Genomic DNA, 19,768 nt, shown 5'->3' with positions numbered 1-19,768 from the left:
GCTCCGTTGCCCTGCTCTGGACACGCTCCAGCACCTCAGTGTCTGTCTTGCAGTGAGGGGCCCAAACCTGAACCCAGGATTCGAGGTGGGGCCCCACCAGTGCCCAGTACAGGGGGACAGTCACTGCCCTGGTCCTGCTGGCCACACTGTTGCTGATACAAGCCAGGATGCTGTTGGCCTCCTGGCCACCTGGGCACACCGATGGCTCATGTTCAGCCGGCTGTTGACCAGCACCCCCAGGTCCTTTCCCACCAGGCAGCTTTCCAGCCGCTCTTCCCCAAGCCCGTAGCGCTGTGTGGGGTTGTGGTCACCCAGGTGCAGGACCTGGCCCTGAGCCTTGCTGAACCTCATGCAACTGGCCTTGGCCCATTGATCCAGCCTGTCCAGACCCCCCTGCAGAGCCTTCCTGCCCTCAAGCAGATCAACACTCCCCCCCAATTTGCTGTCATCTGCAAACTTACTGAAGATACACTCAGTCTCCTCGTCCATACCATTGATAAAAGAGATTAAACAGAACTGGCCCCAATCCTGGGCCCAGGGGAACACCACTTGTGGCCATTTTCAAATAGTCCAGCTATGAGGAATTGCCTGTGATTTTTTTTTTGGTACTATGAAAAACAAGATTGGAAGGAATTATGCTCTGTTACATAATTCCCTGTTACATTTGGGGCCAGACAAAACAAAAAGTGTTGGTGATAAGGGTTTATTCTTTTGTAAGATATAGATATATAGACATAGATTTAGATCCTTTTGAAATGTGCTAATAATTTTCCCATTTACATCACTGTAAGCCTTGTAGACTTCAGGTTACATTCTTTTTATAAAAATGTTATGGGTCTTGATACTGCAGTTTTTTATTATGGGATGATAAACTTTGCATAGTCCCTGCTTTCTTTCTAGAGTGTCATTCTGATTTTACACATGGATGTTTATCATCAAACAGCGCACTAATGAAAGTGACTGCCTTTTAAATTCAACAGGACGGTGTAGGAGTTACCACATGTTTATCACCGGCAGACCTGAAAATCAGGTGCCCAGTTTCTGGAGTGATACTTGCAGAGTTTGTTATTACTATTTTCGTGCCACTCCACCCCAAAAGTCCAGTGATCATCTGTTATAAAAGGAATCTACGAAATTAACAGGATCACAGCAAATGGTACAATAAAGTCAGATCTTTCGTGCAGTCTTCTGGTTCTGTGATTTTTGTGTTCCTGGGCACACAGGTAATGGGAGAGGCAAAGGAAAGAGAAGATGTCAAGAAGGTGCTCTCCCCAAAGTCCCATTAGCCTGGGATTGGAGCACTGTCCTGAGCAATGGGGGATATGGATGCCCTTCTTATTCTCAATGTTAGTCCTTATACAAAGGTGTCTCCTTCCCCTTGGTTCATTTCCTGAGTTATGTGTTGCTTATAGCATTACCTGAGAATTGTGAGTTTTTCAGGGACGTTTGGTACAGGTATATGGTAGGTGAAATCTCAGCCCCTGGAAGAGATGTTATCAAAGAAGGGGTCCTTGTGTCCATACCTAGTAATGCAGTTTTAAGTGCTCTAAGAAAGCTTATGACTGAAATAGCAGGAAAAGGCATTTGAAGCACTTCTGCAAAGTGGTATTTTGCTTTGAACTTGAGCTTGCAAGTTCTGTCTGAAGCTAAATGGGTAAAATAAATATTCATGCATAGCATTGCTGATGGAAAGTATCAAAGAGCAGAGAAATATTTGGATTTGTGCAAATAAAGCTTGGAATATTCATGTTCTCCTCACATTTAGATAGACGTTTACAGCATTCCTTTCAGTGTTTTTCATTGCATTTTTTATTTTTTCTTGAAACATGGCTTCATGTTTCCGAAGAGAAGTTAGAATGTTGCTGTTCAGAGAAAGTCACTGATAGTGACCGTCAGGAACTCTCATGAATGCGGGAAGTAATTCTTCCTATTGCAAATAATTATGCTATATGGGCATTTCACATCTATATATTACTATGATCTGAGAAGGTAGTAAGAAGGAACTCTGATTTCTTAGATGTTTAAGCTAAAAGTCTTTCAGATGTCAGTGGATGTGTGCTTCAAATTATGTAGTTTTATCTTTCCACCTTTTCACTGATGTAGTGTAATTTTACAGGCATCCTTTAATTAAATTTATACATTCAGTATAGAAGCCAACCACTGGTTTGTGTATTATTATTGGAATAGGCAGATTCGGTATTAATAGAGGTCTGGAAATTTTTTCCTTAACAGAAATGTCAAAAATTAAAAAGTACTATGTTAATTAGATAGGAGATTTGTTATGGCAGTCTGTGCTTAGCATGTGTGCAACCAAGGCTTTATAACAGGTATCACAAATCATTGAAGTAATCGATTTCAAAATTAAATCCTGAAGATAGAAGTATTTGGAGATTTATGAAACTTGAGGAGACATTTTATATATGTCAGTGAGCAGAAAATGAATAGAAATATTTAGCTCAACATCTGTGTTTATTTTTTAACTAGAATTTCCATTTGTCTGTCTTCAGCATTGATGAAAAATGTTGAGGTAATGAAACTATAACTTATAAAGGATCAGCAATTTTATGTTTTGTTCAACATGTAATATTTGTTCACAGATTTTGCACCATTTTTGAGCAACTCAAGTAAGTGGGGAGATGATTATTTAAGCTAACTTTGAAGAATAGGAACACTTGAGAGATCTGTACTAACATTAATTAATCCAGTGTTTTGCTACACCTGTACATATAATTTAATTGTTCAAAAAAATTCTATTTTACAATTTGGCAACGTTATTCAGCTGATGGTAATTATATGTTACTCTAGTAATATATGAACGTACTTTACTGCTGATCTTCATGAGATCCTTCTTATCCATTTGAGCAGTCATGGGAAGGGAGAATGAAATAACCTTTTTATGTAGGTTATTTGAAGGTATAATCCCTATTTCCCCCCCCCCCCCCCGCCTCCCCTCCCCAGGCCCCCAAGAAATACTGTGCTTGCTCTGATATTTTTTACTGTCTGCACATGGCTTTTTGTTGTAGCAAAACTCTGGAATCAACTTAATATAACGACTATTTTCCTAGCACACAGACTAACATTCAGGTGATGGTTTCTTTTGAATAAAGAACTACAATTCTATAGCACTGAAAAGTAGAGGCTATACTGGCTGCTTAGCATTTCTGTCCTGTAGATTTCCTCTTGGATTGAGCTATGCATAGGTGTAGACATAAGCCTTAGCAGTTACCACTCTGTGCAAAAAAAGTGTTAGATGATGCTAAAGCACTGGTCTGCTGTGATAGATGTTCAAACAATTTGCAGAAAATAGAATTAATCTCTTATAAACTGTGAACTATATCTCCTTGTAAAATACATGCTTTATCAGAGTTGGTGTATAAAAGTGGCATTCACCTATTAAAATCTCTTGTTTTTCTCCTCTTTGTTTATGTAGACATGGAAATAAAATAGGGGATATGATTTGTATAGTATGTTTTTTTTTTTTTAAGGTTCTGCTCTTCACATTTAGAAAAATTATTTTTGCTTGAATCTAAGTGAAATGAGTTTCAAGGTGCAGTTGCTAGTCTATTAGTCTTGTTCATAACAAATACATAATTAGAAGAGATTGTAATTTTTTATTTAATCAAATTTTAGCTCTAAATTAGCTTTGCTGCTTAATAGACAATGGGAAAAGAAAAAGGAATACATTTTTGTTTATTCCATTTATGCTGAAACATGGAACTGTTAATACTGATTTTCTTTTGTAGAGGTGACATAGATTCACAATCAGAATTTCTTAAACAGGATATATGTAACAGTGATATTGTAAACCACTAAAATAGGATCTGTAATTTTACAGGAGGCAGTTATTAAAGGAAAAGATCTTGCTTATAAGAGTATTTACTATTCTAAACTGATTATTACAGTGTATACATAAAATTAAGAAGGCTGGTCAGTTGACGAGTTAACATAGAGAGTATATGCTTTTATTCAAAAGAAAGTTTCTCTCCCAAGTCTGAAATGTGTGGGACTCTGAGGGACTCCAGAACTGCACAAGAAATGTATACTAATATATATATATATATAGGAAGCTTTAAGATTTCGTATAACTCTTGTCTCCTCTAGAGTTCGGTCTGTTGATCTTGATGGTCTGACATAAAAAATTTCTTTGAAAAATTGTTTTTAAAAAGAAAGCAGCCAGAGACTAGTTCTAATGCTGGAGTTCAGTACACACAAATCTAGGCAGAAAGTTATGTGGGGTGGCAGTTTGTAATAAGCAATTTGTTGTCAATGTTTCTATTAACAAATTATTCATTTCTAACAGTATTATACACACTTCTGTGTTGACTATCAAAAATCTTCAAGTGGTGCTTTGCATTTTTGTAACTGAAAATGCTTCTTTGTGCTGTGACACTGTGACCTTGTTTTACAAAGAAATGGACTGAACTAGGGCAGTTGCTGATTAATGTTTCTGTTGATAAGCAATTTTATATGGGGAAGTTTTACCTAAATACTGATTTTAAAGCAGAATGTGTTATTTTACTTACTCTGTTTTGTCTAAATGTACCTGATGCCACTGAGCAACCTATAGAGTAACCTATAGATACAATAGTTAATGTGAGCCTTTCCTCACCAGTGTTGTAGCTGTAGTGATTAAAAGAATGCATATTTTATGAGATGGGAGTACTTTTCAGGTTTTTTGGACTTCAGATGACCTTGTATTCAGAGAGAATCTCTGGTTTTGGGGGGTCTGGTTTGGGTTTTTTTGGGGGGCGGTGTTTGGTTGGTTTGGTTTTTTCCTTTTTTTTTTTTCCTTCGCTACTATCAAGCAAGTCGTAATACATCTTTCTTGTTTTCTACTTGTTTTGTTTGCTTTTTTTTTTCCCTGTGTGTTAGCTCAACAGAATTCGACAGCCCAGCTACCAGCCAGGCAACAAGAGATTGAAATGAACAGGCAGCAGCGCTACTTCCGCATTCCCTTCATCCGTCCTGCGGACCAGTACAAAGATCCCCAGAACAAGAAGAAGGGTTGGTGGTATGCGCATTTTGATGGGCCATGGATTGCTCGACAAATGGAACTTCATCCTGACAAGGCACCCATTCTCCTTGTAGCAGGTTGGTATTGACAGCAAAATTCAAGTGTTGAAAAGGGTCAGAGTTGATAACTAACTTCAGAAAAAGAGGGTAATGATACAAATTTCCCAAGTTGCGTTGTCTTGTTTTCACCAGCAGTTCTTGTCTGGGCAGAATTTGAGGATTTGGGACGGCTGTTGATGGTGGCCAAATGTTACAGAATATCAGTTGGAAATATAACTGGTCACGTGTTTTACTTGTACATGTACTTTAATGTAGGAAATAATAGACAGAGTGGGAATCCAAATGTAAATAGTTTTATCACTGAGTGTCCTCAGATGATTCACCGAACTCAAAACAGCGTGAAGATAAAAAGTCACAATTTATCTGGAATAGTTCTAGTCGTCATTGTATTAGGTTTTAGTTAGCTTTGAAAAATTACAGCAGTTTGTATCAAAACAATTTGCACACACAATATACTGTCGTTCCATAGTAAAGTGCTAATAGCAAACTGATGCTTTTACCATGTTTATGCTGCCTAGTATGGGAGAATAGCTTTTTAATCTTAAACATTTAAAATAAAAACTAAACGTGGCAATGGATAGGTAGAGATTTATCTGGTAATGAGATGTGTCCTTTACTGGAGTATAACAAAAGGGGGAGAAAACACTGGAGAAATGCTGTTTACAGTTCTGTGTTTCAAGTTTTTATTTTTAGCTTGGGGACTGCAGAAAAGGCCATAACCAATTTGTTTAGCTTCGTAGTGATGCTTTACTAGCATCAAAAGTTCATTTGTGTTCTGCTGATTATTTTTAATAGAATTCCTTATACAGCTTGCCTGTTCGGTGTCAAAGCCCATAGCTAAAAATAGCATTGCTACCATGTATACCACATTCAGTGGATTGCGTTTAAAAAATATGATTAAAATACAGTGTGTGAGCTGCACTCATCGTTTCATTAGATTCTCTGTGTCAGTCCCATTTGGGAAACATTGTTTAGCATGGGAGGTCGAGAGATTAAGAATACTGGCTACTTGATCAAGTCTTGAGTTCTTAGTTGCTTTGCTACATTTAAACAAATTAAATAATAACAGCAGTTCACTGCAAAACTGAAAGTGTGTGTAAAACAAATGCAGGTTGTCATCCCGTAGTGGATTTAAGGAGACTGTATCAAGATGCGGATCTTTTCTGTTCCTTTTTGCTCCCTTTTTAAGGACAATTTTGTCAGTTGCAACATCTGATACTACTTTATTCTGATAGTGCTTTTCTGCTCTGTATGTAACACAAAAAAAAAAAAAACAACCCAAACCCAAAAATAATCTGTGTCTGAGGACTGATTTCCCAGTAAACTCTGGTGTATTAACAAACTAGAGCTTGACAGAGGAAATATAATTAACAAAGATCTAATCTTTGTTAATGGGACCTTTGATGATGTAAGAGCTTTTTCTTTTCCCCTTTGCCGTTCCAGGTAAGGATGATATGGATATGTGTGAGCTTAATCTTGAAGAGACTGGTTTAACTCGAAAGCGAGGTGCTGAAATTTTGCCGAGACAGTTTGAAGAAATTTGGGAGCGCTGTGGAGGTATCCAGTATCTTCAAAATGCAATTGAAAGCAGACAGGCTCGTCCTACGTACGCTACAGCCATGCTGCAGAACCTGTTGAAATAAATGGTCATTTTGCACCGTAGCGTTTGAGATGAGAACCCTTGCCCATGATACAAAGGGAAGAGTTCCTCTGCGCAACAGAGGACGTACACATTCTAGAATCGTATTAGAGATGTTTAATATAAAGTGAACAGATTTTATTAATCATGTGGTTTGTTAATTTGTACTTTATGATGTTTAATTTGTGTAGTGGCCTTCACTAGGTATGAGGACCTTGAAGAAACTTCAGTGTAGTTTGTTGCATTTTGTTTATATGTTGCGTTTTCCTTATCAGTTTCTGTTATAACTCTTCTAAGCAATTTGTCTGTACTTGGGTACATATTACAAAGAACTGTATTGCAACCACCTTTTTATAATGTCCCCTCTTTAAAACACTGAATAGTTGGCTTCTAGTGGTGACCCTAGTAAAGAGGGTATGCTGTTACTAATAACTGGAATTGTGAGGCCTTAGCTTTGACTTCTGTTTCGGAGAAGTTGGAGTATACTTTTATATAATCTGAGACATTTTTATGTCCTGATTTGAAGGCTGGTTAGTGTCTGTACTGACTTTTTCAGAAACTGATGGGAAATCCTCCTAAACTTGAGACCCATAAAGTCCTATTTAATGCATTCTCTGTCTTGGTTTAAGAGAAGGGGTTTTCTGTACATTCAGAGAAGAGCATTCATGTATGTCAATACCGTGTAATACTGGAGGTACTCAAAGAATGTACTGCTCATTAGGGCTTATACCACTTCTCCCTTAGTTTCTTTTTCTCTTTAAGTATAAATTTCCTTTAGACCTTTATTGTTCTGACCAGGTTTCCATTAGGAATGTTTGGACAATTTGTTTATCCAGCTAGTGTAATTTCAGTATATTATGCAAAATTGTCCAAGACTTGTATCTGGAGGCATGTAAGATTAAGGATAGCATAAGGGAAATGTGTTCAGCTTTTTGGTGGTGGTATAACTTCACTGAATATTGAGGCTTGAGCCTCAGATATCCTGTTTATTTTAATTGTAAAAAGATGCATAAGTTCTGTACCTTTTGTTAGACCGTGTAAAAACTTGGTCCAGTAATATAATGCATCATCCTAATACTATGTGCTGATGAAATAGCTACAATTTTTAGTATACTGGAATATGGTAGTGATTCAGACACTGAGCTTTACCTTAATCACCTCTATCAAGTTTCATAGCTTATAACTGTTCCCATATTAAGCAGTTTCTTTTGGGAGGTTTTGTGGGTGGGAACTATTAAATTCTCGCAGTTTTAGGATGCATCTTGTTCACTTATGTGAACACAGTTTCACTGTGCTGGCCATTATATCAACAAAGTAAACTTGATTATTTATTATCTCTCTGATAGGATTTTGAAATACAAGTAGCTTGATATCTAACTACTTACTGAACCTGATTTCAAAATGAAGCCTTGCTCTATGAATTGATAAAGTTTGCTTAAGCTATAAAATAATTTCTTCACTGTTTACTCAGTTTGAAACCTCTCGGAAGCTTTATTTTTTTAAATGCATAGATACACTTAATTGAACTTTCAAGGGATACGGCTCTGTAGCAAGAAGGCTACAGAAAGAGAGAGCTCCTGATGCATACACCTTTGCTGACCTTGGGTTGCGGCTGCATGCCACAGTTTGCTTCTTATAAATGCACTCCTTACTGTAATACATGTGGAGATATTTGGTTAACACATTAACTCCATATGAGTCCACTGCATCAGGGAATCTCAGCTTCCACTGTGTACCTACTCTTACTTTTTCATCATGTGATTGCGAATGAGAAAATGTTTTCTTTTTACCCAAATCCTTCACTGAAGCAGTAATTTTTGGCTGGAAGGCAAAAGCGGTGGATCAGACTGCTGGCTAGCAAGTTTGGTGCAAACCTGTACAGTGGTGAATGAATTGGAACCAAAGTTTCAGAACTTCCAGCCTCTAGAAACTTGGCACTGCAAGAAGCTATGGTCATTCATGCAATACAAGGAACAAAAATCACTGAACTGATAGGGCTGAGACGCCCTACCCTGTATTTATTACTATCTGGATTTAGCTTCTTGACTTAACACATTCTGTCTCAGTTTAGAGAGAGAGAGGGGGGGGGGGGGGTAATATAAAAGAGGTCATCTGAGACTGAACATGGTAAGCAAAGAACCTCAATACTTAAGTGTATGTGTATATGTATATACACATATACATGCTTAACTTTTTTTGTGTATGTATGTGTAAACGTACTTGTGGGGAACTAAAAATTAACTGATTTTTTTCCAGTCTGTCCCTTTGATTATGCCAGGATGTCCTGGCCTGGCATCAGAAAGAAAATTTATTTTTCAGAATGGGGTGTATGAGAATGCTTGTTAACTAAATTACTGAAAAATATGACCTGTCGGGAAAATAAAATTGACTTTGAAATAGTGGAAGAGGAACTGGTGGCTGGATGTTCTCAAATGAGATGTTCCCACCTCTCTGCATTGCTCCAGTGGTATGCCTGAGGCAAGCAGAAGATGCATTCAAAACATCAGGATATTTCCGTTTGCACAGTAGCAGGCTTGCTTTTTTGTCTTTTTAAAAATTCTTTTCAGCAAAAGCAGCATCTGCTTTTACTTTTACTGATCTTTTTGTGCACAAAATTAATTCTCAAGTCATTTCAGATTTTTTTTTTTTTTTGACATGTCAGACAATGTTCAGCTGCTTGCCAATTGTTTCTGTAGTCCCATCTACCGTGTCAGATAATTATACTGTTGGTGGATTTGGAGATAAAATAAAAAAGGAGAAGAGGGGATTGATCTGTAGGATTGCGGTATTGCTTAATGCCCTTCTGATCTATGGTTATAGAGGAAAATTTCAATTGTTTTTGGAAGCAAAATGATGAGGTAAGCATGTTGGCTTGGTTCTGTGTGTTTGATTTAAAAAAAAAAAAAATGTTCCTGCCTCTCAGTGAAGCTGTCCGTTATAGTTGAATTCTTCTGCATGAAACACTCCACAAAACAAAGGAGAGGAAGAGAATCACCGTGCTAGGCTACATTCCTGACTAGGTGACCCAGGAATATGAATTTTCTAGAGAATGCTACTTCGAATATCACAAAGTCATTAAATACTTGTCTTTCATCCACTGATAAGATTGTTTTTCTTTACTTAGTTGCATCCTTTGGGTTTTTCTCTACATTCTTTATTTAAAGTATTTAAATTACCTCCTAATACTGTACTGAAAATTTTAAAAAATAAATACATTCCATGTTGAAATCTCAGTTGTATCTCATTACCATTTTGTCTTTAAAGATTTAAAGCATAATAAGTAAGGGTAAATTAAGTTATGAGAAGGATAAAAGGAGTTCTGTGCTGCAACTGTCTGGTGCTTTTCTATCAGATGTTTATGGTGCTTAAAGCTACTCTAGTAGAGGCTTGGTCTTTATTTTCTAAGGTAAGTGTTCCTCTAAAATAACATCCTGATATTAAAAAAATCCTGATTTTGTTACCATTTATGTCTCATACGTCATTTCTCAGTATTTGTTGAAACAAGTATCTTTTTATTACTATTTTTTAACCTATAGTGCTATCACTTCCAATGTATTTATCGTTTGCTGTGCTGTGTACTGTTTGCATCTTTTCCATTTTAGATATAACATTTGGTGACTAGTGAAACCACTCCTGATGCTTCAGGTTTGTGGGCTGCAGGAAAAGCTTTGTTTGGGGTGGAGATGTGGTGTCACTTTTAGTTATGGGGGTTTTTGTTTGTTTGTTTTGGTTTTTTATAAAAAGTGTTATCAAACTTTCCTGTCTTAAGGGACAAATCAGACTGTTGGGTTGGTGGTTTTGTTTGTTGTTTTTTTTTAATTTAAGAAGAGTGAAATAATTCAGACTTTGATATCTAGGAGATGCAATTTTGTTTCACTTTCCTTATGGCTTTCATCTCCAGCTGTAGCTTTACATCAGTTTTAAGATAACATGATGTGTTTTAGTGTGAGATTAAATACCAGCTCAATTCTCTGTGAAATTTTCAAGTAAATATTTTTATTATATTTTATTGAAATACAAAAGGCTTACGTCCAGCAAATATATTTGGTAATTAATAGTTGAGAGTGATAAATACAATAATGAATAATCATTATTAAAATACACATTTTAAAATCACTTATTTTTTAATCTGATTATTGATAACTAGCATGAATTGAAATGTACTAAACACATACAAAAATACATTTGTAATGGAAAAAATGAATGCTGTCAGCATTCTTAATGCATTCTTAACTTACATGAGCAATAGTGAAAAGCTAACATTTGTTGGCAGGGGTGACTTCTGGTGCCCTGCAAGAAGTACTTTTAAAGTAGAGTTTTATTCTGAAGTGTTATAAAACCACATCTTAGGTTTCTTTTTTATATTTTTTTTTTCCTAGTTAAATAAAGTAAGTAAAAATACTTTTTCAGCTGTAAAAACTCAACCTTGTATTCTTGGTGCATTGCCTTCATTTGTACACAATCACCAGTTTTGGTGGTTCTGCAGGCAAATCTGCGCAGTTAATTGTTTGGAATTCATAAACAGTTCTTTTGAGTGTACGTAATAAGGTAAACTAAAGTTCGGTCTTCGCTGTGGTAACTGTGTGGTACAAAGTAAAAAGAATTGTCACTAAAACCAGCTACTGTCCTGAATACATGAGAGTTTCACATCTGAATGAGGAGCTGTCGTCCAGCGTAGTCGTGAATGTTGCAGAAGCTCAGTTTGAGCTGTAAGTACAACTTGCGATATGCACCGAGCAACAAACAGTGCCTGGATATGATACACAGGTGCAGCATATAGATGGAGATATACTCAAGAAAAAGATGTTCAAGGTAAAGTAATGCTCATACCTGAATCAGGATTGTGGATCCATAGAGCATGAACTCTTAAGCCTATTAAATACTTAATGGCCACCCATTGTCTGCTTAGATTTCTTCTACAAACACTAATAATAACCTCTAAAAATTGTTTGTGTGTATGTTGAGTTTAAAGTGTACGCACTTACGGGCAAGACTGTAACCTGCTTGCCTCGGGGGGTGCTCGTGAACCTAAATCTCATGTTCTAAAAAGATGAAACTGCAGGTATTGTGCCTCAGCAAAAGGTCTGAAGTTTTGGGATAACCTGGCAGTTTAACCAGAAGTTAAGCAGTGAAGTGTATGTGTACATATGTGTACATAATGTGTTTGCTAGCAGAAAAATAGGAATCTGATGTTCATAGAAACGGTTAAAAAAAAATAATCCCAGCTTCTGTGTGGTTTGCAATGTGAGCATTGCAGGGAGAGAATGAAAACGTTCCCAAATGCTTTTAATGTGGCCTTTGGTCAATGACAGGTCTTATTTCCGTGTCTGCCAGTCACAGGAGTGTGTGTAAGGAAGGTTCATAAAAAGGTAGAGGAATGTGATAAAGTTTCCCTGACATTTTTATCGGAATGGTTGCGACATACAATATTGGAAAAAAGTCACTTGTCAGCAAAATCTATTTCTAGCACTCAGCCCTTAAATAAAAATACAGTTCAGGTGTGTAAGCACTGGATGCTTAATGCAAGCATCTTAACACTGGTGACTTCTTACTAGGCAAACTTTAGATATGGTCAGCTTGTTCTTATTTAATAAAACAATTTTTTTTTAATGTGTACTGTTTTTAAAGCTGAAATGTTATATCCTTAGAAATCCTTGAATATTTTCCATATGCATCATCAACCTGAAGTCCAGTCTTGGATAATGAAGACCTCCTTTTTTGAGTACCTGTAAGAGAAACTCTCATAAGACATTTGAATAGCTTTTGTGAATTTGAAAATGCATTATTTATCTACTGCTAATAGGCAAGGCCTCACTAAAATCTGTTGAGATAATGTCCAGGTCATTGTAAGAAGAACTGAGTTAATCCTGAAGTTATTTTTTACATACTAAGTTACTGAGTTCAGAGTAAAGTTATTATTTTTCCTTCGTGGTGTAACAGTGCTGTGCTTCTGTGTGAAATAACAAGCAAGTACCGCTGATACCATCATAATCTGAAGACCATGTTTTTGACTAAAATAATTACAGTGCAGTGTGCTAGAAAAGAAGTCATATCTAAAGTATCTACAAGCGTCACACAGCAGACCTGGGATAAAATGATCTTTGGGATGTTCAGCTTCTATGCATAGTTTTAAGTCTAAGCGTGGCAGCTGTGCCATGCGAACTTGTGAATGTATAAAACCCGACGCCTGGCATTCTCAAACTAAGAGCACACCACTTCCATCTCTGTGTGGTATTTTAGGTGTTCTTTCCTCTGTGATCCTGGTAATGAAGCACTAAATCTCTGATATTGGTGGAGGAGATCTAACAGGCTAGCTTGTATTGTTCTGTTGGTTTAATCCAAAATACTGTTTGCTTGATGATCCAAGTGGCTGACGTGAGGATGAAACAAATGGCAGTTTCGTTTTTTGCTTCAGATTTAATGTCAGTTATCTTGCTTGGTGGTTGAGAGTCAGTTTTTCAGAGGATCATGCTGTGTGTTAGTTACTGGTTTTGATGAGCAAAGAATGATGCATTTTACATATATCTTGGGAATATTTGATAATGACTTTTAGGCTTCATTCGAATTACATCAAATGTAGCAGTCTTTGTCCATACCAATTACATTCAGCTTTATGAAACAAATTATTCTACCATCCTCTTACCCAGTGCTACGTTTCCAATGTTTCTGGGCTATTTTGTGTCAAATATTTCTGGATTCTGTAAGGCAGGGGTCCTCAAACTACGGCACATGGGCCGGGTATGGCCCCCCAGGGTCCTCAGTCCGGCCCCCGGTATTTACAGACCCCCCCCGTGGGGGGTTGGGGGGGAAACCAAGCAGCCGCAGATGGCCTGCTGCCACTTCATCCGTGCCGGCCCCCTGGTTAAAAAGTTTGAAGACCCCTGCTGTACTGTTTTATCTAAATTTGTTAAAACCAATTTTCTGTGGTATCTGTTGCAGTACAGTTCTTTTGAAAGATTAGAAAAGTTTGTGAAGAATCTTTAGAGGAGATCCGTTCCCTGCACCCCCACCCCACCCCACCCCCACCCAAGGGTTAGATCCATTACTGAATTTTGCCAGATAACATCTTGAAAAAGAAGCCCACTCAGCCATGCCATGTACTAGCACAAATAAATGATGTTTATAGGTTAGCATCCATTAGATCAACTGAAAAATAATGGATTTCACAGGTTGCTTTTCAGCTGTGAGGGTCTTACGTCAAGCTGTGTGCTTTATTTCTCAGCACCTTTTTCACAGAAGAGGGAACAGTCAGCGCGGTCACTAACAGGGGCAGCAGGTGTTACAAAAGTTGCGTTTTGAATGAGGTTGTGTCTTCAGCTTTCATCTCAAAGCCACAGAGAGCACCTGTGTGGGGGAGGTGGGCAGCAGAGCGTCGCATCATTTTGGAAACTCGGGCATGTTTGACTGTCAAGCGCGGTAGGCCAACTGAATGTGGACTTGTTGGCCTTGTGCCTCAGTCTGAATGAGCTGATGGGCTTGAATGCGTAAACTCCAGCTCATTGTTGCATTCTGCCGTAGCCCACAGAAAGGTGACTGCCCCAGTCATTTTGTCACTCGTATTGCACTACTTGTGGACCAAGGCACACCAAGTTCCCAGAGACCTGACCATGTAGAGAGGCAGCTGGGGTTTTCAGCTGCCTGCAATAACTTGTGTTTTCTACTGAACTCAGAAGGAAGAGCAAGTTCTTCTCCTGAACATGAAATGTTGTTTGTTAGTACCTGGATGACTAATTGGGTAAAACCCCAACCAAAGGAAACCCTTCTGATTTTGCAATCATTTTCCGTGTAGTGACCCTAAACTAAACTGGAGACATTTTTCATGCTTCCAAGGAAACCAAAGGTTATTTTGGCCTCTACTGGAATTTTATGCTTATTTTCATATATGCCTTTAGAAATAAGACCTGTAACTACTGGAGATAATATGTCCTAAAAAGCTGTCACTGCTGCCATTACACATTGCAAATCGGAATTGAAAGACTGGAATTTTCAATTTGGCATAAGAATCCTCAGTATCCACCCCCTTCTGAAAATTCAGTTCAGATGCCATATTCTGTGTTAAAAATCCTAGCCTGTAAGGTGTTTTCCACCTTGTGTTATGGAAGTGGTGCTCTTAGTTTCAGCTAACAAAAGCTGTGTTTGTTCTACGTACGTTTTTCTTCCTCTATCGACTTTTTCCAAATGATTAAAAATGTGTTCAACACTAGGGCTCATTTTAAACTTAAGTAATGGTTAAAAGTGGCCCAAACCACCTAGCTTTTCTTAAACCCATTTGTGGTTGCCTCACTTCTCGCTAAATTTATTCCCTTGACTAGATTTTGAGAAAAGCTCTGACAATATACTTTTGACAATTCAAGTAGAGTCTAGATGATGCAGGCCTGGTTTTCTCCCACAGATGTGCCATTTTATTCCGTTCATAAAATATTTAGTGTTTTTGTAAGTAGTAATTTTAAGTAGATCAGCTGCAATGGAAGTTATTGTTTATTGCTCTACAATTACCCACAGACACATTTCTTTAAGATGGGTGTAAAATACTAATTGCAAACATCATTTAAAGTTCTCGAAAGTAGTCACAAACCTTGGTTTTGTCTGGCTGATGCTGGAAATTAATTTCGGAGACTAACTTGTCAGTCTTGGCTTTGTGAACTGGTCTGGTGACCTACAACATTTAAAAAAGAAATCAAAACACCAGATTAATTATTTCACTAAAGCACAAAAGGCACTCGGATAGGAGGGACCACCAAAGCCATGCAAGAGAGCTGTAAGAAAAGCAGTTCTAACAGTCCTGTTTATGAAACCTACACAGCAGTAAATGTGGAAAGCAAATAAATTAATTAGTATTTTTAGTTCTGAAATAGCCAAGCAAGTGGTTAGAATCAAATGTGATTTAGTCGTAGGATTAATACATGAAGATGGACCTGTTATGTGAGGTGGGGCTGTATGTTGAGGGGTAAAAAAAGGATTTCCATGCATTTTACCTCCATGCTGAATTGTGTTTTCAAGTTCGTGTAATGCTTCGTGATCAATGATCTCTGTGGAACTGACACAAGCACTTACACTGCAAGCCGTTTGACAAAAGCTAGTTATCGGTTCATCATGTTCAAAAACAGGGTTAATCCTTACAGCATTTTCTGAACTGCAGCTGTTGAGAGTAGCACTTCTACAATGCAGAACATTTTTGTTTAGGTAAGTTTTTAAATTGCAAAAGAAAAAAAGGAATATTTTGAAATGTGAAGAAAAAGATTGTGAGCAGCTTACTGCAGATTAGAGTTTCTTTTGCTTTTTCTTCTTAACTTAAAAATTAAAATGATGAAAAGAAAAACAAGGCTTAGTAAGCCAAGTAGGAGAGGTTTAAAAATGAAGGGTTGTATGGGTTCTGGAGCAAATTTTGCACAGCGCTGTCCTTGGTAAAGCTCGTGTCTACGTACCGGGCATCTAAAATAGGGAGAAGAAGAGGATAATGTACAGAACTTGAAGGCAGAAAATATAGAGTACCTCAAAGGAAAATCTGCAATTAAATATAAGGACAGTACTCCCAATACAATTAATTGTTATGTATGAAAAAACGTGATTGATAATAGAGGAAAGATAATATTCTTAGATTCGTGAGAGTGAATGTTATATAAAAAGACACCGATATTTTCTTTGCCAACCTCCAGATTTTAAGGACATGATGCATTTGGAACATGTCTGGCAAATTTCTAGCCCCACGGGTGAAGACGAAATAATATTTATGGCTTAGAACCTTACAAGTTCAGGTGTGTTTTAGAGAAATATCTAAATACTTCTTTGAAGCCGATGTTCTGTTCATTGGTGATTTCAGTCTGAGTAGTGAGGTTTGAAATAAGAATTCTACTACAAATAGCTCAGTTTAAACAAAGGAGAAGATGGCCCTATTCTACATAAGAACACCAGGGTTCCAGTCAGTGGAAAAACTAGCGTGGTTCTGAGTAAATTCACAAGCAAAAGGAGCGCTTGACTGAAGCAAATAATAGGGCATCATTTTCTCTCTGCAGACTCTGCAAGTTTGCACACACTGTCAGTCTGAGACTTGTGGTAAGCTTGTTCGTACCTTGCTATAATTCAGAGTTTCATTTATTATTTTTAATACTTTTATCATTCCAAATTATGGTTTGGTGGTAACTGTACATCAACTCAGAGCTTTTCTGAAAGAGAGAGGTGTTTTTTTCCCTCATGCTTTGGTCTTCGAGTAGGCTATACCCTTTTCTACTTCAGTAAAGTTTCGAAGAGGACCGACCTCCTTAGCTCGCAGGCTGATTTCCAATACAAAATACCGCAGCTGCACTGCTATGGCTTTGCAAGTCAGAAATTTAGCAGTACCTGTGGTGAATTCAATATAATCTTGCGTTATCATTTCTGCGATGCCCGCTGCAGAAAATGAGTAACAGCAGTTATGTTGTTACAGTGAAATTATCATATGAGTAATTTTCCTCAGTAGTCTTATTTTTTGACATCAATCCGAAGTACACTAAAGGACATATTGTTAACGTTGTAATGTCAGTATTAGGGGTGAATAAACTAAGAGCAAGTAATACTAAGAGCAAAAATTATAACTTGTCTGCTGCTTGTACACGTGGCTGGTCAAGTACCATGTGCCAGTCTAGTATACAGTTTCACAGTGCTCTGGGTAGTCAAGTCTTACCATGAGGTGAAATTTGATACTTTTAAAAGCGAATTAATAAGTTCCAGTACTGTGGTAGTTCTGAATATGTGCTTAACATAATTTCATGTAAAAATCCGTACGGAGTGTGTTTGCAGTTAGGAGGAGCTGCTAATCTTCAAGTCTTTCCCAGAAAGCCCTGAAAGCAGCTTCAGCCTTCATGTGCTTTGTTGGGTGGTCGAGAATCAGAATAGTGCTCATAGGTATGTTTATAAGAATATAGATTTCCTTTTTAATAATCTTAGAAAAATGCAATTTCTTAAAATACTACTATGTAACCCACGGTAAAACTGTGAATGTGTTTTTTCATTTCTCCAAAATGTATTTGGAAATCTGAAAAGAGCGCATGGTTTTGTACGTGTCGTCTCTGCCAATGATGCTGAATTTCTAATAAATTTCTAAAGCGTCTCTAAAAAATAAATAGATCATGATGCTCTGTGTGTACTAACAGGCAGAAATGGATTTATCCACAGTGAGACTATTTATACTAAAGAAGGGTATTGCAATGTAGATTAAAGTGTCTGAATATTGAGGTCTTGGCTTGTTAGCATAGTTTATGCTGTTGAAAAGAATATACTCAGCCCTACTTGTTCATGCAATAGGCATATCAGGGGTCTGTTAGCAGCATTCATCTTAAGCACCATTTATTTACCTGCAGACAGCTCCTCTTCCTGGAACTAACTCGCATTTCCCACCATTGACGCAAAGATGTGGTTCAGACTCACACAGGCTCCGACAGGGTGATCCGTCTCGGCTTGCATAACCAGGTTTACAAAGGCAGTCAGCCTCTTTTGTCCACTCGTTCATTATGCACTCGGAAAACTCATCACATGCCATGAATTTGCATTGGTCTGCCTGATCGGCTGTAAACGATGCGTAAATCGTTAATTCATGCATTACCGAAAGTAACTTGGCAGGCTTTGTGTCAGCTAGAGAAAACAATTCACATTTACTAGCCTGCTATTTGTGCGTTTAATAGGAGGATGTCATCTAGCATGAAAAGACACGGGTCCTTCTTTCTGGAGATAACACAGCAAGCATGCGAGCTTATATTTACTTCTACATTTGTCTGCCTCATCACTATTAAGTTGTGACTTCACTTTCATCTCACTGACAAGAATTTTCACATTTGGATATTGTTGTCCCTTTTTTTACTGTAAGTGCTAGTTTTATACTCATGGATACTGTTACAGTCTTATGTATGTGTAAGAAATCGTTTCAGCTGTAATGATCTTAAACACATAATTGAGGACATGACAAGGGTAGGGAGTTAGATTATTGAATATTGCACAGTACTATGAAGACTGCAGCCCAGAAATACTGGCATGATCTAGAGAAAATATGTGCTTGCAGGTCTTTTTTTTTTTTTTTTTTTTTTTTTTTTAGGTGATGTGTTAGCCTTGGGAAAACTTGCTGGGTTTTTTTTTTAATTTATTTTTTTTTTTTAGATATTAATAAGGGATGCCTCTGTGAGATTAAGGGGAAATAAGCCCGCTGATGTTGACAGGAAGGCTCAAATCAGAGAGAGCTTAAAGTCCTGAGTTCAGCTGTCACACAAGTCCACTCTTTTCCCATTCTCTGCTTCTTACTAGAAATGTGAAAAAAAGACCCAGGAGTCATTTTAACGTGGTGCTCAGCCCAGCTTGGGCTGATGGGATGAGGAGGGGGAGGGCTGCACCACCGACCTTGTCATTTTCCTGCGCACTGCGTGGTAAAGCCCAGCATAAAGATGTTGGGATATACTTTGCTCCTGGGCTGCAAATATATGTACATGTAAACTCTAACAACTGGGCATCAAAGTAATACAATAAAATACAAGTAACTTTATTGTCAGGCAAACCTTTGGTTATCTGTAAAATTTTATATATATATATATTCCAAGTACTTTGCCCTAGTCATTGATACGACTGATTAGGAATTACAAAGTTTAGTCTCTAACGAAACAAAATGAGCTGGCAAATCAAAAGGGGATTCTTACTGATTCTTTTCTTACCCCACACAGAATTGCACTCCAAGCAAAACCAGAACGCTTCCAAAGGAAAAACGGTTAATAAAAGAGTTTGTATGATTGAGTACTTGATTAAAACAGTAACAGCTGCATTAACTGCATGTTCTCCTGCAAGTCTCTCCCCAGTTTTGATGGTCACAGTTTACCTTTCTATCCGTGGAAAGAAAGACTGATACTGCTAGTGATATGAAGAAATAGTGTGAAATAGGGAGAATAAACATCGATTGTGATTGTATGTGTCTGCTCAAGGAATGTAGGTATGGTGACTGGTCATGGGTGTGGTGTCTGGTCACGTAACCATACAGCTTTAAGGAAATACCTACTCTTCTTCCCCTAACAAAGGGGCTATTTATAAAAAAGGATGAGAAAC

General features: G+C 37.6%; 2 protein-coding genes across 6 annotated transcripts in view; one reads left to right on the top strand and one right to left on the bottom strand.

The window, feature by feature from the left end:
- The window catches only part of MYO6 (myosin VI), a 118,640-nt gene extending 108,695 nt beyond the window's left edge, over positions 1 to 9,945 (top strand). For 2 of the 4 annotated variants that reach the window (XM_056343565.1, XM_056343563.1), the window contains 3 exons: positions 2,598 to 2,624; positions 4,873 to 5,091; positions 6,517 to 9,945. In XM_056343565.1, the coding sequence (XP_056199540.1) occupies positions 2,598 to 2,624; positions 4,873 to 5,091; positions 6,517 to 6,716 (446 nt within the window). In that variant the 3' untranslated portion in view covers positions 6,717 to 9,945. The remainder of the gene's footprint in view (positions 1 to 2,597; positions 2,625 to 4,872; positions 5,092 to 6,516) is intronic. The other 2 variants (XM_056343566.1, XM_056343564.1) reach the window with 1 other exon arrangement.
- A 734-nt stretch (positions 9,946 to 10,679) lies between these two features.
- IMPG1 (interphotoreceptor matrix proteoglycan 1) overlaps positions 10,680 to 19,768 on the bottom strand; it is a 66,839-nt gene continuing 57,750 nt past the window's right edge. Inside the window, exons 15-19 of one of the 2 annotated variants that reach the window (XM_056344631.1) lie at positions 18,043 to 18,253; positions 15,968 to 16,144; positions 15,688 to 15,869; positions 15,288 to 15,368; positions 10,680 to 12,438 (exon numbers count right to left, since the gene is read on the bottom strand). In XM_056344631.1, coding sequence (XP_056200606.1) covers positions 15,337 to 15,368; positions 15,688 to 15,869; positions 15,968 to 16,144; positions 18,043 to 18,253 — 602 coding nt within the window. In that variant the 3' untranslated portion in view covers positions 10,680 to 12,438; positions 15,288 to 15,336. The remainder of the gene's footprint in view (positions 12,439 to 15,287; positions 15,369 to 15,687; positions 15,870 to 15,967; positions 16,145 to 18,042; positions 18,254 to 19,768) is intronic. The other variant, XM_056344632.1, reaches the window with a different exon arrangement.

Source organism: Falco biarmicus, chromosome 6 (genome assembly GCF_023638135.1).
Source record: "Falco biarmicus isolate bFalBia1 chromosome 6, bFalBia1.pri, whole genome shotgun sequence".
In the NCBI taxonomy this organism is placed as follows: Eukaryota; Metazoa; Chordata; class Aves; order Falconiformes; family Falconidae; genus Falco; species Falco biarmicus.
This window is presented reverse-complemented; position numbering and strand designations above follow the sequence as displayed.